The sequence below is a fragment of the Echiichthys vipera genome (genome assembly GCF_963691815.1).
Source record: "Echiichthys vipera genome assembly, chromosome: 14".
Classification (NCBI taxonomy): Eukaryota; Metazoa; Chordata; class Actinopteri; order Perciformes; family Trachinidae; genus Echiichthys; species Echiichthys vipera.
The window spans coordinates 5,816,985-5,836,330 of NC_139839.1; the positions used below are offsets into that span (position 1 = coordinate 5,816,985).

General features: G+C 43.1%; 1 protein-coding gene across 2 annotated transcripts in view; it reads left to right on the top strand.

Annotated features, from left to right (window-relative positions):
* Window positions 1-18,599, top strand: part of LOC310957137 (hexokinase-2-like) — a 31,444-nt gene extending 12,845 nt beyond the window's left edge. Inside the window, exons 4-13 of one of the 2 annotated variants that reach the window (XR_014593499.1) lie at window positions 953-1,115; window positions 4,810-4,958; window positions 5,036-5,155; window positions 5,579-5,674; window positions 6,673-6,772; window positions 9,215-9,398; window positions 10,919-11,074; window positions 12,492-12,725; window positions 15,043-16,453; window positions 18,305-18,594. Coding sequence is in view for 1 of the 2 variants with exons in the window: in XM_083927578.1 (XP_083783704.1) it covers window positions 953-1,115; window positions 4,810-4,958; window positions 5,036-5,155; window positions 5,579-5,674; window positions 6,673-6,772; window positions 9,215-9,398; window positions 10,919-11,074; window positions 12,492-12,725; window positions 15,043-15,244 (1,404 nt within the window). In the remaining variant the exon portion in view is untranslated. Of the gene's footprint in view, window positions 1-952; window positions 1,116-4,809; window positions 4,959-5,035; window positions 5,156-5,578; window positions 5,675-6,672; window positions 6,773-9,214; window positions 9,399-10,918; window positions 11,075-12,491; window positions 12,726-15,042 lie in introns of both variants that reach the window. The other variant, XM_083927578.1, reaches the window with a different exon arrangement.
* Window positions 18,600-19,346: the final 747 nt, after the last annotated feature.

The following is a 19,346-nucleotide window of genomic DNA, read 5'->3' on the forward strand; positions in this document are numbered from 1 at the left end:
AAGTTTGGGGTCCCCTGCTAAAGCTGCTGCCCCCACGACCCGACCCCGGATAAGAGGCTGAAGATGAGATATGAGATATAAACTCCTTATATTTTGTTTAATATTGCAGAGCGGTGTGAAGTCTGTCTACCAGGCATTATGAGACATGTTCTTGTTGTTTTTTAAGGACCTTTAAGTGTCATTTGTGACTCCTGGTTGAGAGATAACATCTGCTTTGTTACGCAAGTGGCCGCAGATTCCTTGAATACCGTGTTCTGCGTTAAAAACTAGAAGGACGACATTGTTCAGGGTTATTTGAAATGACTTTGTGCACAGGTGCGACTCAAAGTGCAGAGTTACAACTCATTTATAATTTAGATTTGCACACATTAATATAACTCATTTTGATATTTAATAATGAGTTAATAGCATTTAATATTAATGATAATGATGACATCTTAAGCATGAACCCAAACTTAGTTAATGGAAGATAACATTTCTTTTTTGAAGGGGAAACAAACTCCAGCATATATATATACATATATATATATGTATATATATATATATACATATATATATACACACACATTTTGACATAAATTTCATTTCAAACTGTGTTTTAAGTTTGTGTGACTGTAGTTTGATGCTGCAGATTTTTAGGAAACGCTGCCATCCAGTGGATAAAATGAAACTCTGTTTCATCTCACTTTTTATTTTTAATATTTATTTACTTTAATTACTTTATATGATGGTACACATAGTTCCCATTCACGTTTTGCGTATGAGCATGCACATTAGTCATAATAACCCACATATTAATGCCTGTGGTACTACCACCCTATAAGGCTAAAACTGGGAAATTACTAGAGAGGGTTCCTGGTTTGAATCCCGGCTGGGGCCCTTCTGTGTGGAGTTTGCACACAAGCGGTTGCAGATGAATGAATGAATATGTCTTGCGTCTGTCTCTCTGCAGGTGCAGGAGTACCTGGAGGGTTTCACTCTCTCTCTGGAGAAGCTGCAGGAGATTTCTGCCCGGCTGAGGAAGGATCTGCTTCGAGGTTTGGGGAAACACACTCACAACAAGGCGACCGTCAAGATGCTGCCCACCTTCGTCAGGGCCACACCGGACGGGACGGGTCAGTTTATATCAGTGTTCGTATTAAGTTTTCACACATGGCACATAACTTCTGACTGTGAACATTTACACATTTTTCAGTCAAAACTTGACAAACACCCTCTTTTTAAACACAGTGGACCTCTTTTCTTTTTAAAAACAAATGTTTGATACATTTTTTAACGTAAACTACTGATTTATATTTATATTTGTTGACTTTTGCAGTACTTTTTTCCCCTTGTACTCTGTTTATTGTGAGCGTTATTATGTTTAAACTAAATTCTGAATTTGAAGTTAAAGTTTTATTAATTTCAAGTTAACTTTTAATTTTTAAGCTTTCATTTTCGGACCAATTAAACACAAATTCTTCTAACTTTAAGACTTCCCAGAATGCATTGTGTGGAGGGAAACACTGCAGAGACCCCTCTTTTTTGTTTGTTTGAAGAAAACAGACATTATCCAAACTTGCTGTTGAACTGGGCAGGAATGAGGACTCAGATGCGGAGGTACACAGGTTAAGCTGATGTTTATTCTCAAATCCAAAACGGGAAACACTGAGCTAATAAAACACAAAAAACAAAGCCTCTCCCAGGGAAACAGGTTGGACAAAAGGGCATTCAAAAAAATCAAAATCACTCTTAAGAGGCGGAAAACAAAAAAACATGAGCGTGAATACGTAGATCTCAAGACAAGAACAAGGCTGTGGAACGGGCTGGAACTTTTCGGCACAAGGGACGAAATATTCTGGCAACGAGAAGGGGGAAGACACGGACTATATACACGTGAGACAGGGGAAGACACGGACTATATACACATGAGACAGGGGAAGACACGGACTATATACACGTGAGACAGGGGAAGACACGGACTATATACACATGAGACAGGGGAAGACACGGACTATATACACATGAGACAGGGGAAGACACGGACTATATACACATGAGACAGGGGAAGACACGGACTATATACACATGAGACAGGGGAAGACACAGACTATATACACATGAGACAGGGGAAGACAGGGACTATATACACGTGAGACAGGGGAAGACACAGACTATATACACATGAGACAGGGGAAGACACAGACTATATACACATGAGACAGGGGAAGACAGGGACTATATACACATGAGACAGGAGAAGACACGGACTATATACACATGAGACAGGGGAAGACACGGACTATATACACATGAGACAGGGGAAGACACGGACTATATACACATGAGACAGGGGAAGACACGAACTATATACACATGAGACAGGGGAAGACACGGACTATATACACATGAGACAGGGGAAGACACGGACTATATACACATGAGACAGGGGAAGACACGGACTATATACACATGAGACATGGGAAGACACGGACTATATACACGTGAGACAGGGGAAGACACGGACTATATACACGTGAGACAGGGGAAGACACGGACTATATACACATGAGACAGGGGAAGACACGGACTATATACACATGAGACAGGGGAAGACACGGACTATATACACGTGAGACAAGGGAAGACACGGACTATATACACATGAGACAGGGGAAGACAGGGACTATATACACATGAGACAAGGGAAGACACGGACTATATACACATGAGACAGGGGAAGACACGGACTATATACACATGAGACAGGGGAAGACACGGACTATATACACATGAGACAGGGGAAGACACGGACTATATACACATGAGACAGGGGAAGACAGGGACTATATACACATGAGACAGGAGAAGACACGGACTATATACACATGAGACAGGGGAAGACACGGACTATTTACACATGAGACAGGGGAAGACACGGACTATATACACATGAGACAGGGGAAGACACGGACTATATACACATGAGACAGGGGAAGACACGGACTATATACACATGAGACAGGGGAAGACACAGACTATATACACATGAGACAGGGGAAGACAGGGACTATATACACGTGAGACAGGGGAAGACACAGACTATATACACATGAGACAGGGGAAGACACAGACTATATACACATGAGACAGGGGAAGACAGGGACTATATACACATGAGACAGGAGAAGACACGGACTATATACACATGAGACAGGGGAAGACACGGACTATATACACATGAGACAGGGGAAGACACGGACTATATACACATGAGACAGGGGAAGACACGAACTATATACACATGAGACAGGGGAAGACACGGACTATATACACATGAGACAGGGGAAGACACGGACTATATACACATGAGACAGGGGAAGACACGGACTATATACACGTGAGACAGGGGAAGACACGGACTATATACACGTGAGACAGGGGAAGACACGGACTATATACACATGAGACAGGGGAAGACACGGACTATATACACATGAGACAGGGGAAGACACGGACTATATACACATGAGACAAGGGAAGACACGGACTATATACACATGAGACAGGGGAAGACACGGACTATATACACATGAGACAGGGGAAGACACGGACTATATACACATGAGACAGGGGAAGACACGGACTATATACACATGAGACAGGGGAAGACAGGGACTATATACACATGAGACAGGAGAAGACACGGACTATATACACATGAGACAGGGGAAGACACGGACTATATACACATGAAGGGAGGGGAAGACACGGACTATATACACATGAGACAGGGGAAGACACGGACTATATACACATGAGACAGGGGAGGACACGGACTATATACACATGAGACAGGGGAAGACACGGACTATATACACGTGAGACAGGGGAAGACACGGACTATATACACACGAGACAGGGGAGGACATGGACTATATACACATGAGACAGGGGAAAACACGGACTATATACACGTGAGACAGGGGAAGACACGGACTATATACACGTGAGACAGGGGAAGACACGGATTACACATGAGACAGGGGAAAACACGGACTATATACACGTGAGACAGGGGAAGACACGGACTATATACACGTGAGACAGGGGAAGACACGGACTATATACACATGAGACAGGGGAAGACACGGACTATATACACATGAGACAGGAGAAGACACGGACTATATACACATGAAGGGAGGGGTAGACACGGACTATATACACGTGAGACAGGGGAAGACATGGACTATATACACATGAGACAGGGGAAGACACGGACTATATACACATGAGGGAGTGGAAGACACAGACTATATACACATGAGACAGGGGAAGACACGGTCTATATACACATGAAGGGAGGGGAAGGGGGAGGGGAACACAGGTGGAAACAAGATTTGTTTCAACACATACAAATGCATTAATTTATTCATCTTCAACTGCTTGTCCCTATCGGGGTCGTAGGGGGCTGGAGCTGATCCCAGCTGACATCTGGCGTGAGGCGGGGTACACCCTGGACAGGACGCCAGTCTTTCACAGGGCACATAGAGACGAACAGAGACAGACAACCATTCACACCTATGGGCAATTTTAGAGTCACCAATGAACCGAACACGTGCACGTCTTTGGACTGTGGGAGGAAACCGGAGAACCCGGAGAAAACGCACGCAGACACGGGGAGAACATGCAAACTCCACACAGAAGGGCCCCAGCAGGGATTAGTACCAGGAACCCTCTCGCTGTGAGGCGACAGTGCTAACCACATGCAGAAAAAAAAACACACATTTGCCTCTTGGTCAACCAATCCATTTCTCCCTCCAACAGAGAAAGGCGACTTCCTGGCGCTGGATCTCGGTGGAACAAACTTCCGAGTGCTTCACGTCCGTGTGGTGGAGGAGGAGCAGAAGGTGCTGAAGATGGACAGTCAGATCTGTGCCATCCCGAAGGAGATGATGCTGGGAACTGGAGAACAGGTGAGCCCGATGCAGCATTTAAACAGAAAAAAAAACAATCAAAGCATTAAACTTAAACTGTGTTTCTGTCTGCCCAGCTGTTCGACCACATTGCCACCTGCCTCGGTGATTTCCTCGACTCTCAGAATCTGAAGGGACAGACGCTTCCTCTGGGCTTCACCTTCTCTTTCCCCTGCGAACAGAAAGAAATCGACAAGGTCACACACACACACACACACACACACACACACACACACACACACACACACACAAAAAGAAGTGAGATTGAGTTTAAGATTATAAATCTTGCATGAGGCCCAATCTACTGTTGGTGCTTTTAAAAGTTGGTAGTGCAGGTCGGCCAGTGTCGGAAGGGTCAGTGGTTCGATCCCCGCCCTGCACTCCTCATGTCATAGTCGTTGTGTTCTTGGACAAGACACTTCACCCACCTTGCCTCATGTGAATGTGTATAACTGTGGTGGCCGTAGGCGCTGATTAGCAGCCACTCTTCCTTCCTGAGTATTGAGAAAGGCGCTATATGAATGCAATCCATTATTTTTATTATTAAAATCAGCTTATTCTTTTAAACATTTTTGTCTTTTTCGTGTTAAATTTTCACATTAACTGCTCTCTCTACACAGAGCATCCTGATCCGCTGGACCAAAGGCTTCAACTGCTCCGGCGTGGAGGGCAAAGACGTGGTGAAGTTACTGAAAGAAGCCATTCACAGGAGAGGGGTCAGTGCAAAATACTGAGGCTCAAACGCTGATTTTTATGTTTTAAAGTCAAGTCAAGTAAAGTTTATTTATGCAGCAAGTTTAAAAACAACCAGAGTTGACGAAGTAAAATCAGAAACTACAGATTAGAAGAGACAACCTGCAGTCTTTTCCTGTTTCTGTTTCACGTGTGGTTCGTCACAGCACCTCCTCTTTAGGAGACCAGCGGCAGCGTGAACACAGATTATGACCTTTAACTTAGCCCCTATAATCCCTGAAGAACAGCTCTTTACCTTCAGACACAGATCATCTGCCTCCAAGCGCTGCTGAAAGCTCCTGTCCTCCATCTTTCTTTTGGTCGTTTTTTGGGGAGGGGTGGACTAAGTGTGTGTGCAGAGACTGGTAGCATGGATGCTCATGTTTGTTAACAGAGAAGAAGACGTGTATGTGCTTTATACTCGCGGGCCAGCTCTCAGAGAACCTTGATATGATCTTGCGGGCCAAATAAAATTACACCGCAGGCCAGATTTGACCCACAGGCCTGAGTTTGACACCCCTGCTTTAAGGCTTCCTTAGAAATCTATAAGAGGTATTTATCACTATATTCTTACATTTTGGAAACAGAATGCTTCATTAATTAATAAAGAAAATAATCTTTAGTTGCACGATGCAGCAATAGTCGTGTTCTTTATACGTCCAGTTGAAAACACAAACAACAAAAAGGATGATGCATTAAACTCAAACAGCAAAACAGCCCCGCATGCGTTTGTTTCCCACAATGCACCTCTAAACCATTAATTTGAACAAGAGGCAGATTCGATGCAGTTTGTGGTCTTGTTTCTTTGCTCAGACTCTGATTTAAAAAGCAACGTGACCGTTTCTCTATTCACAATGTGTGTGTGTAGGCAGGTTATTTTGTGTACGGATTATAAATAGGAAGCACATAAACACAATCAACACACCTGTCTTTTTTCTCTCTCTCTCTCTCTCTATCTCTCTCTCTCTCTCTCTGTCTGCAGGACTATGATATAGGCTCAGTTGCCATGGTGAACGACACGGTGGGCACGATGATGAGCTGCGGCTACAAAGACCAGGGCTGCGAGATCGGCATGATCATCGGTAACAATTTTAATAAGTAAACAACGTCCTCGTGTCCTCAGATAAACCTCACATGAATCTTGGGAAAAATATCCGGGATTTGGTGCAGAAAAAGTCTTTAAGTCACCCGGGCCGTGTCATTAACAAAACCGACCCATGAACGACTCTTTTGACTCACCTACAACCTTTCTAACCCGCATTACCCCGGAGTCAGTTCTTCACTCCGGGTCCTCTCAGGTGTTTCCGAGCCACAGAACATCATTTCATACCAAATGGACATAATGTCACAGCATGATCACATTACGTATAATGAAGGTCGTGTTGAAGCGGTTAAATGTCTCCGTTCTCAACTCTAATTAGTTTGCACGCTGGAATATGAAGCGAACGGCCTCCCTCGGGAAATGATTACCCTCTTGTGTGTTTGTTGGAGAGGCTGAAATAAAGGGTGAGCATTATTTATTTCTAACGTGAATGTACAGAGCAGCTGCCATAACTCTAAATCCCTTAAATCACTGCAGCAGAGCCTGATGTCACACCACGTGTTTCCTCATTTAAATAACCAGCGAGACCACAATATGCAGAATTTCCACTCTAACTAACAGTGTCATCTGTGTGTCTTGTGTTTATCTTGTCCCCGATGTTGTGTATTGTGTGCACGGCCGACGGATGTCCCCTGGCTGCAAACCAAATTTCCCCCTCGGACACAATAAAGATCGATTGATTAAAGGGTTGATTTTAGAGTTGGCCCTCGCGCCGAGAGCGGAGCTGAGCTTTCAACAATATGTTCAACGCCAATTTTGAGATATTTCAAAGTCAAAAGGCTTCATTCAACACATTCTTACTCCCAACTTGTCGAGTACAGCAGTATGGTCAGCACTGGTGCCACTTTTAACGTTCTGGGTACCCCTTTAGCATCACTTTTCTATGTGCAGGGTAAGGTAGGGTAAAGGCAACAAAACTACTCGGTTAGGTTAAAGAAAAGATTGTGTAATTCAGGCGCAAAATCATCCCATGGCCTTTTTCAGCACTCACATACATCAAATAAGCCATCAAGGCAGTTTTTTACTGTATGACCTATTTACGGAGAAATCCGGTAGAGTCGCTAACAGCCAGATGTCGCCTGGCTGCAAACCAAATTTCCCCCTCGGACACAATAAAGATCGATTGATTAAAGGGTTGATTTTAGAGTTGGCCCTCGCGCGGAGAGCGGAGCTGAGCTTTCAACAATACGTTCAACACCAATTTTGAGATATTTCAAAGTCAAAAGGCTTCATTCAACACATTCTTACTCCCAACTTGTCGAGTACAGCAGTATGGTCAGCACTGGTGCCACTTTTAACGTTCTGGGTACCCCTTTAGCATCGTTTTTCTGTGTGCAGGGTAAGGTAGGGTGAAGGCAACAAAACTACTCAGTTAGGTTAAAGAAAAGATTGTGTAATTCAGGCGCAAAATCATCCCATGGCCTTTTTCAGCACTCACATACATCAAATAAGCCATCAAGGCAGTTTTTTACTGTATGACCTATTTACGGAGAAATCCGGTAGAGTCGCTAACAGCCGGATGTCGCCTGGCTGCAAACCAAATTTCCCCCTCGGACACAATAAAGATTGATTGATTAAAGGGTTGATTTTAGAGTTTGACCTCGGGCCGAGAGCGGAGCTGAGCTTTCAACAATACGTTCAACGCCAATTTTGAGATATTTCAAAGTCAAAAGGCTTCATTCAACGCATTCTTACTCCCAACATGTCGAGTACAGCAGCATGGTCAGCACTGGGTACCCCTTTAGCATCACTTTTCTATGTGCAGGGTGAGGTAGGGTGAAGGCAACAACACTACTCAGTTAGGTTAAAGAAGAGATCATGTTTTGGGTTAAGAACGAGTTCAAGTGTAATACTGGCTCAAAATCATCCCATGGTCTTTTTCTGCACTTACATATATCAAATAAGCCATCAAGGCAGTTTTTTACTGTATGAACTATTTACGGAGAAATTAGGTAGAGTCGCCCTCTCTTCTCCTCGGAGGTAAACGTCAGCCAGATGGACGTATCTCCCTCCCCCCAACGTCACATACATGCTCTTTGGCAACTCGAGCAGGCGAGTACGATTGGATCAAGTTCAGAGAACAGACCTTCACGGAGACGCTACGTCCATTTTTTATATAGTCTATGGTTACGACACATCCAACATCATAAAAAATGCTAAATTTTTGCCACTCAGCCATTTTTTGATGATCAAACTGATAAATTCCCAGAAAATATTGACATCAAAGGAAATAACTAATAGACCTACAGTGTCGTTATTTCACAATTCAAACGAAATCACCGGCAGAAGAATCAGGAGTTGCCACCTTGGCGAATATTTCTGTATATGTCTTGTTTTTTATGCTGGTTACACGGTTATTCTGGCAGCTGAAGCCTCGTGGTACCAAAAAACAAATCCCCATCATGCTTCTCGTCTTTTTAAGGCACGGGAACCAACGCCTGCTACATGGAGGAGATCAAGAATGTGAAGCGCGTGGAGGGCGAGGACGGACGGATGTGCATCAACACAGAGTGGGGCGGCTTCGGAGACGACGGCTCCCTGAGAGACATCCAGACGGAGTTTGACGAGGTGGTGGATAAGACGTCCATCAACCCCGGCATCCACACGTGCGTACGACGGAGTGCTTAGAACATGTTTTCAGTGCTATATTAAACTAAATTAGGTCATCCACAGAACATTTACAGAACAGTTTTAAATATTATCTGCTTCTTCTCACATGTCACGATTTGCTGTTTTTCACTCAATTGAAAATCTTTGGGCACTGGAGCGTTGGGCGGACAGAATTGTCGATCAATGACAAGATCCAACTGAGCTTATTTCTCTGTCTTTTATAACGCCCGTGAACTCCCCCAGAGTTACAAGATGTGTCGATTTCACGTTGTCATGCACATCGTTCCAGGTAGAGGTAGAAGCCTTTTTGCCTAGTTCGGTTCTGACTCTCGGGACGTGCATCTGTGTGATGTCCTGATAACGCAGCCCACGTCGCTGAGGTTTCTACACATGTACAAACACACATATGTAGGCAGAAGTCTAAGAAAAGATGTATATGAAAAGTCAGCCAGTGAGAGAGTACAAAGATGGATAATAGGCGACGGCATATAAGGAACAGTGATGTACACGATGGCTGCAAGCAGTAAAAAACACAAAGCACAGTGGTGTACAGTTTCCATTTCCTTTAAAACGGATCAGGAGCGTTCATAAAAAGCAGGTCTCCATAGTTCAACATGTATAAAAATGCTGTGGTGATCAACTCAATTAAAAACATGATTCATTTCTAAAAAAGGGAAAAGATTTAGAAACGATTTTCTCGATTGTGCAAAAAAAGAAAATCACAAAACATCTAAAGACTAAATAATGAATTAACAAAATAATGAAGACAATAATTGTTGGTCGTAGCTGGTCGGTTTAACTACAAACACCAGAATACAAACATCATTGGTTGTCCTGCACAGCGTATTGATACGTTAGTCCAGTTGGTGCATATTTTTTGATAATGATACGAAGCGTTGAAAAGAAATAAGCGGAGCACCAAAGCTCCCACAGTTTATCTTGAGGGGAACGTGAATGTCTGAGCCACGTTTCGTGACAATCCGTCCAACAACTGTGGAGACGTTTCACTGACAACCACAGATGTGAACCTCATGGTGGCGCTGCAGGAAAGGTCAGTAGGGTTCATCCTCTGGGGAACATGAATGTCTGTACGAACCTAAAGTGGTGGACCCAATGACTGACATTACGGTCACTGTAGACATGCAGACTGATTTATTCAATATGTCTTATGATGAGGATGGCAGTGGCTGAGTAGGTCGTCCTCCATTGGAGAGATTGGAGGTTCGATCCCCACCTTCCCCGGAGGCCCATGTCGAAGTGTCCTTGGGCAAGACACTAAACCCCAAATTGCTCCCTGTGCTGCGCATGGGTGTGTAAATGTGGTGTGAATGGTTAGGTTAGATGGTCTGTAGATGTCCACTGCCATCAGTGTGAATCTCCGTGTTAACGGGTGAATGTGACAAACACTGTGAAAGCGCCTTGAGTGGTCAGAAGACTAGAAAGGTGCTGTACAAGTCCATAAAGTGTTTCCAGTTATAGAAAACACCTCTTTCTGTTCTCGTGTTCTCTCCCGTAGCTTCGAGAAGATGATCAGCGGCATGTATTTGGGAGAAATCGCTCGGCTTCTGCTGGTGAGGCTGACGAAGGACAAGCTGCTGTTTAACGGACACACGTCGAAGGCGCTGCTGACCCCGGGCGCGTTTGAGACAAAGTTCATCTCCGAGATTGAGGAGTGAGTGTCCGATAAATCTGTTTTTATTGATTTTTGCAGACAAGTACACAAAAAAAGGGACAACAGTTGTACAGTGTTCCTGCTTTAAGGAGGAAAAAAAAGACACAAACAAAACCCAACATGAATCTGAATGACATGTAACATAAGTAGATATAGGTAAAAAAAAATGTATTGACATTGTAAAATCTCACGGATCCCACTGTTATGCGTCGGTGGAGAAACATGTTTCCATTAAAGGAGAATGTTACGTCTGGCGAGCAGGGGGGTGGTAAAGGCCACGACACGTTGTGTAGTGATGGGCAGATTTTAAGACAGAGGGAGCCCAAAAAGAGCAGTCAGGGGATTTTGGTCCAAATTTGTGTTAAGTCAAGTCAAGAGATCTTTATTGTCCCTGGAGGGCAAGTTGCAGAACAGTAAAAACAGCAAAAAGCAAAAACAACAGCAACAACAACGGTAAAATGCACAATAATAATGACACATACGATGACAAAGAGCTGATAATTAAAAGAGATGGAATACACAACGACATGAGTGACATGGGACAACACTTAACAATCATCAATCAACAAAGTGCAACGGTGCCTCACTGGATTAAAAACTGGATAAAAACACAGTTAAAGTGACCACAGTGCTATCAATTGTTAGGAACGCCAACAGCCACTGGAGCCCAGGATGATCTAAATCTGTCCGTCCTGCATCTGGGCGCATTCAATCTGCGTCCTGATGGAAGCAGTTTGAATTCAGGTGCCAAGGGACGGCTCGGGTCAGACAGGACAAGTCTAAGTTTGAGGGTTTGTTAAGAACGCCAACAGCCACTGGAACCGAGGATGATCTAAATCTGTCCGTCCTGCATCTGGGCGCATTCAATCTGCGTCCTGATGGAAGCAGTTTAGATTCAGGTGCCAAGGGACGGCTCGGGTCAGACAGGACAAGTCTAAGTTTGAGGGTTTGAAATATATCGCACCAAAATTCAGCACGCTTCGGGCACGTCCAGATGTGGTCGGGTGGGGACTGCGGATAAATCTTTTTAAATCCATGCGGTCTTTTGCGTCTGTGCCAAGTTCCTGTCTGTCATAGTGAAGGTTTTCAACGCCACCGTACTCTACGGGGGAATTGTTGGGTCTGTGTAAATCATAAATAAGTCAGAGAGTTTGGTCTTTACCTACTCTGTAAAGTGTCCTGAGATAAAGTTTGTTATTATTTGGCACTATAAATAAAACTGAATTGAATTGAATTGCGTCAATGCTGCTGTCAGGTGTCATATAATAATTTGAAGCACTGATTCTTAAGATTTCTCTACCTAACCTGAAGGCAGGACCAGTTTATTTGAGCCGTTACAGACGTTTTTACACCACTTTCAGAACAGCGAACCACACCAACTGTGTGTCTTTCCTCCCTGTCTCCGTCTCCGGTTCAGGCAGGACGACGGTCTGGAAAACACCCAGAATATTCTGACCAAACTGGGACTCAAGTGGAATTCAGTCGACTCCCGCGTAGTGCGTCTGGTCTGCGACGTCATCTCCTCGCGCTCTGCCCGTCTCTGCGCCGCTGCCCTGGCAACACTTGCCAACCGTATCCGTGTCAACCGGGGGCTGGACCATCTGAAGACGACAGTGGGGGTGGACGGCACGGTCTACAGAAAACACCCCAAGTAAGAAGCACTATGAGGAAAATACAGACCAAATATTTGTGAAGAGAAATGTAAAAATTAAAGTTTAAGTTAAAGTTTTACCACAAATGATGTTTCTGGTTGCAGTTTATGACTTAAACGCTTCATAGTGAGGTCCTTATAATAAGGATCATAGATAATAAAGGCCTTATGAGTCCTGAAGTTATAAGATGCTTATTAACATTATTATGTGTTTATAATTATTTCTATATAAGAGGTTGAGGGGCGGCAGTAGCTCAGTCCATAGGTGACTTGGCTGGGAACTGTAGGGTCGCTGGTTCAAGTCCCTGTGTGGACCATGTATCGAGTGTGGACTGGGCAATGCCGAGGTGCTGTTGAGCAAGGCACCGAACCCCCAACTGCTCGGGGCGCCGGTCACTGGCAGCCCCCTCGCTCAAACATCTCTCCATTAATTGCATGTATAGGTCCTGTCTGTGCATGTGTGTATTTCGGGTCCTGTGTGTGTAACATGATTAATAATAATAGTGAAAAAATCCAATTTCCCTATATTACTTATAAAGTAATTCTTCTTCTTCTAATAATAGCATCATGAACATGTGTATTGTTAGATTATAAGAATCAGAATCAGAAAACCTTTAATGTACCGCAGACGGGGAAATTCTTTTGTCACAGCAGCAACAGAATATTACAAAATAAGATAAAAAAATAGCAAAAATAAGCAATAAAGTTCAATTTAAAAAGGGAAGAAATAGAAATAGACATATGTACATATTCACATGATATAGTGCAGTTGTTCTTGTTTAGTTTGTTTTGAATAATATAATATGGAGTGAATAAATATGAGTAAATATGACCAAATAGTGCAAAACCAGAAGTGACCTCAGTACAGGCATGTTGCACAGTGCAGGGTACAGGATGAGGTCAATAGACTTGTATAAGCAGAAGAAACCAGAACCAGCAGATTTGTGTCAACCAGTTGAAAATCAGTAAAAGTTTTCCTCTTTGGCTTGTAGCTTCAAAAGAAAGCTACAAGCTTATTATTAATACACACACACACACACACACACACACACACACACACACACACACACACACACACACACACACACACACACACACACACACACACACACACACACACACACACACACACACACTCAATATCACCAAGCTTCAAAAAGAAAATGCATTTATTAGTTTAAAATTAAGAGTCACCAGTTTAAGATGGGACGGATAAACCTTTAGAAGAAGAAGAACTTTATTGATCCGGCAACAGGGAAGTTCAATTTTTTCACTCTTATTATTATTCATGTTACACACACACAGGCCCGAAATACACACATGCACAGACAGGACCTATATACATGCAACCAATGGAGAGATGTCAGAGTGAGGGGGCTGCCAGTGACCGGCGCCCCGAGCAGTTGGGGGTTCGGTGCCTTGCTCAACAGCACCTCGGCAGTGCCCAGGAGTGAACTGGAACCTCTCCAGCCACCAGTCCACACTCCATACATGGTCCACACAGGGACTTGGACCAGCGACCCTACAGTTCCCAGCCAAGTCACCTATGGACTCTGCTACTGCCGCTCAGTTAATTAATCATTAGTTAATTCAATGATATTTAACCTCTGATTTGTAATTTATTCAGATTTAAATGTGAAAAGAAGTGGAGAAGATATTTCTTGTATGGATGTTCTTGTATTCAAGGACTTCCCGTCTCCTTTTTTTAACAAAATAAACAATAAAAAAAAGGAATATTCACTTTAAAGAAGAGAAAATCATCCGAAATTCCCTGAAAAGTGACGTTGCTGACAAACTCCCCTGTAACGGAAAATACAGAGACGTGTAAACACACTTCACACTTTTATCAATGAACGTTAAAACACATTATTTTATATTTTGTGTGTTTCTGCAAAGTGGAACAGTCAGTGAGCCGTGATGAGAGGAAGACGTCGTGGTCGTCGCCTCTTTTCTTTCTTTTCCATTCTCAATTTTGTGATTATAAGAAATCCTCCTATTTATATACAACATGTGTGTGTGAGGACACAGGAGGCGGCGCTCGGTGTTGACACATTAACACACTTCCTGTCTTTGTGAGAAGAACCCACGTTTGAAAAAAACACATAAAAACACAAACGACACCTCCTGGGTGTTTAAAAAGTCTGGTCGCTTCTCGTTCTTGTGTGTAACGACACCTTTCTGCAGAAGATGTTGCATAAATAAAAGATTTGCTCATTACAATGAAATATATTCTACTCTTTCCCTCCTCTCTGAATATTTCCTCTTCCCGTTCACTCCTCATCCTCCCCCCCTCCTCTCCTCCTCCACCTTCCTGTAGTTTCAGCGAGGAGCTCCAGGCAACGGTGCGCCTCCTCGCCCCCGAGTGTGACATCACCTTCCTCGTCTCGGAGGACGGCAGCGGGAAGGGCGCTGCCATGGTTACAGCCGTGGCGCAGCGGCTGGCTCAGGAGTCCCGGTTGTTAGAGGACAGTGACAGTGACGGGGAGGGCGATGAAGACGAAGAGGAGGAAGATAAATAAAGAGAAGAGAGGATGCAGATGACAGCAGATGATAAGACAACACCATTTTTTTTCTGCTGCAGTTTTCTCATCCAGCTCAATTTGTTAATAGAATTTATAAGTACAGTAAGTTTTGCTCCTGCACAACAGCCAGTCACACTTTGAATATATCACGGAAAACTCACTTTTCATTGCTTTTGCACATAGATTTGTTATATATAGAGTTTCTACCAGCACATAAACTGTAAAATAAGTAAACCCAGTCAGGTTTCTTGGCTGCCTAGGTTAAAAAAAAAACACATGGGACTCAACAAGCCATTCAGATCTGTCTCTATTCCCTTGTCACATGCAGGATCCTTAAGGTTTAGGCATATTTTAAACATACGGCGTCAGCAAACTTGTACCGGACATTCATGGACACGCAGACGCAGAAAGTATAAACCCCGCTTTAGAATATGTCGCCCCTCATCTGAATATCTCCACCCACGGCTTTACTTAAGTACCTCTGCAAAGGTTCTTCTCGCAAGCCAATCAGAGCAGACGTGGCTTAAAGAGACAGGAAATAGACGGTTATTGAATACAGGTAAATTCATAATGCACGTTAAAGCATGTGATTGTGTTCTAGTAGAGACCCAGAATACAAGGATGAGTCTGAAAACGAGCACTGGACCTTTAAAACGGCGAGATAAACATGGATGCTAACAATGCAGGATTAAAAATACCTTTCAAATGTTTTTACGAGGAGGGAAGTGCGTTCAACACGTTGCGTTTCAGTGAGTAACACTGACTGCAACTATGAGTTTTGTTTGTTTATGAGGAAAGTCGACAGCGTGTCTTGAAGCCAAAAGAAAAACACAACGCAGTTTCACCTCATCAGCAAATGATGGAGACAAAGTTTGACATGATTTGTAGATCACAAGTCAGAGCCAGAAAGGATTTCATTGAATATGGAAGTGATAGACTGTTACATAATTAGATACATTAAAATATGGGTAATTCAGTTTTAATTACATTTGTATCATCGTATCTGTGTAATTCATCAGTTATTCATTAATAACCTGTTAGACTTTGGCGTTTGAAAATGTGTTTGAGTTGAAGAAAGATTAATTTTTACGCAAAGATGATTTTGCGGCAGCATTACACTTTAACCACGCGTTCCTCGTGCTTAAAATAGCAAACGTAATGGAGCATCAAAGAGCCACCAAGGGCATGACGAGTGACACCAAGAGGGTCCTGACAAAGCGTCCGTATGTGACGAGTCTGGCTGAGAACACGTCGACCACTACTGGTTCTCCGTCCGCCTCCTGCTCTGTGTGTTTGTGCAGATGGATTCACGTCATCGTCAGAGATGTTGATGCAACGCTGCAGCTTTGATCACGGTTCGTTGCTACGAGTTTTCCGAGATATTCACGTGTTTGAGTTGAAGAAAGATTCAAAATGCTGGAAAAAGAGTTCACTGAAGCACAATAAAACAAGTTCACACTTTACACATGTTAAAACTTTAAGTTCTTTCGTCGACTGTTCTGTCACGACGAACCAAAAATCACATTCTCACGACCGGTTTAACTTTTTTAAGCATCTGAGATCTCAGAGAAGGTAGAGGGTATTAAAAACAGAACACGTGTATATGAGCAAATATTATAATTACAGAATCATAATCACAATGTTGTCGTTGTTCGTGGGTTTGCGCTGTTTGAATACGCGCATTTTTTGTACAAAAGAAAGAAAGTTGCCTTCAAAACGGGCCCTTTAACGCGTGCATGTGTTCAGTAAAAGCAGCACTCGATGAATCGTCTTCTATTTTGAGGGGAAGAGGAAGCGGCTTTTTCTGTCGCAGTCATCTTAAAAGACGCCTTTGTCTCCGTTCAGTGGGTTTGTTTTTTCCAGGCTGTAATGAACAAAACTTGTCACTTCCCATCGCTACACCCTTACTTTCTTCCTTACGTTCTCATGCAGGGTGTCAAATACAGACGCTTTGCCGAGGCCGTCTTCGTTTGCACACTGCAGCTTTTACCGTCCGTACAGTGTGCGACGCAACAGACCTTCAACAGTAAACCCTACTGCAGCAATACAAACACAGCACTTTCTCTTTCCTAACCCTGTTGCTTAAACAGAGCTGCGTAGATTTGTTTGAATTCACAACCTTGAAATCATCCCATGGTCTTTTTCGGCACTTACATACATCCAATAAGCCATTGAGACAGTTTTTTTATCGTGTATGAACTGTTAATGGAGAAATTTTGTAGTCGCTAACAGCCGGACGTGGCTAACAGTGATTAGCTCGGTGCAGCACAGTGAAGGCATTCAAACGTCTTCTTGAACCACTAATGCTGCTCAAAATAACACCAAGCCTCTGCAGTAACATGAGAAGAGTCCCTACACAGAAAACAAAGCACCAACAGCGTAGTTAGTGAACACGGTGTTTATAAAAGAGTGTTTTAAAGACTTACCTACTGGCCCCTGTACCAGCTCCTGTCATAGTAAAGTCCATTCAAGTGGATTAGCAAAGTCAATCCCAAAGGAAGGAGCCCATCTGAGCTTTGTTTTCTGTGTAGGGACTCTTCTCATGCTGCTGCAGAGGTTTGCTGTTACGTATTAGTATTAGTGGTTAAAAAAGACACTTTAATGCCTTCACAGTACTGCCCTGAGCTAATCAGCTCATACACAATGGCTTATTTGATGTGTGCAAGTGCCGAAAAAGGTCTTACACTTTAAGTAAATAACATTTGAATGAGTGTAAGAGTCTACAGCCATGCTATCAGCTATATGAAGGTGTACTAAATCAGCTAAATGCTAATGACAGCATGTTAACATGCTCAAAATTACCGTGCTATCATGCTGAAGTTTGAGCAGTATTAGTGGTTAAAAAAGACATTTTAATGCATTCATCGTACTGCCCAGAGCTAATCAGTGTTAGCCAAGTCCGGCTGTTAGCAACTCTCCAAGTTTCCTCGTTAAAGATGATTTTGCGGCAGAATTACACTTTAACCACGTGTTCCTCGTGCTTAAAACAGCAAACGTCATGGAGCATCACAGTTTGAGGCTCAGAGCCACCAAGGGCGTGACGAGTGACAACAAGAGGGTCCTGACAAAGCGTCCGTATGTGACGAGTCGGGCTGAGAACATGTCGACCACTGCTGGTTCTCCGTCAGCCTCCTGCTGCTCTGTGTGTTTGTGCAGATGGATTCACGTCATCGTCAGAGATGTTGATGCAACACTGCAGCTTTGATCACGGTTCGTTCCTACAAGTTTTCCTAGAAATCCACTTTTTTGTTGCTATGTACAAATAAGAAACTACTTGAACCTGCTGAACACACTTATGTTTTAGTCTGAGAAATGTCACTGCTGTTTCTGTTTCAAAATAAAGTGATATTTTTCTCATAAGAGCTGGTACGAGTCATACTGATGCTCGTGCATCAGCGTTTTAAAGTTATATTATAAGAGATTACACAATGAAGAATCAACCACAACATAATCACATCTCACATATTTGACAGAAATTGTTTTATTTGTTCACACTCAGTGTGGTGGTTAGCACTGTTGCCTCACAGCGAGAGGGTTCCTGGTTTGAATCCCGGCTGGGGCCCTTCTGTATGGAGTTACATCTCAAAACCATTTCTTCCAACACAGAGTTATTGCCAAAAAAACAAACAATTTTCTTTTCTTCAGTTGTACTTTTGGAACTTTTCTCTTGCTGGCATTAGACAAAGGTTGCTCTTTTGCCTCTCCTTATTTATACATCAGGGAGCGACATGGTGGGGTGGTGGTAAGCACTGTTGCCTCACAGCAAGAGGGTTCCTGGTTTGAACCCTCTTGGGTTATATATATATATGTTATGTACACACACAACGTACAAATATATATATTAGTCAAGTCTGAATTGGAATAAACGTGAGTGTGATCCACAGATTAGATAGAAAGATAGATTAAAAGATGCTTTATTCATCATCAGTGCATCCAAACCACACGAGGAATAGTGCAAAATCAAATGTATTGCCCTTTAAAGTATGTTCATACAAGAATACAAAATGCAACAGATCACTTCTTTTGTATTCTCACAATAACTAAATTATGGAAATAATATGTGATGGAATATACTGCTGTAGTCAATATATGAGTCCAC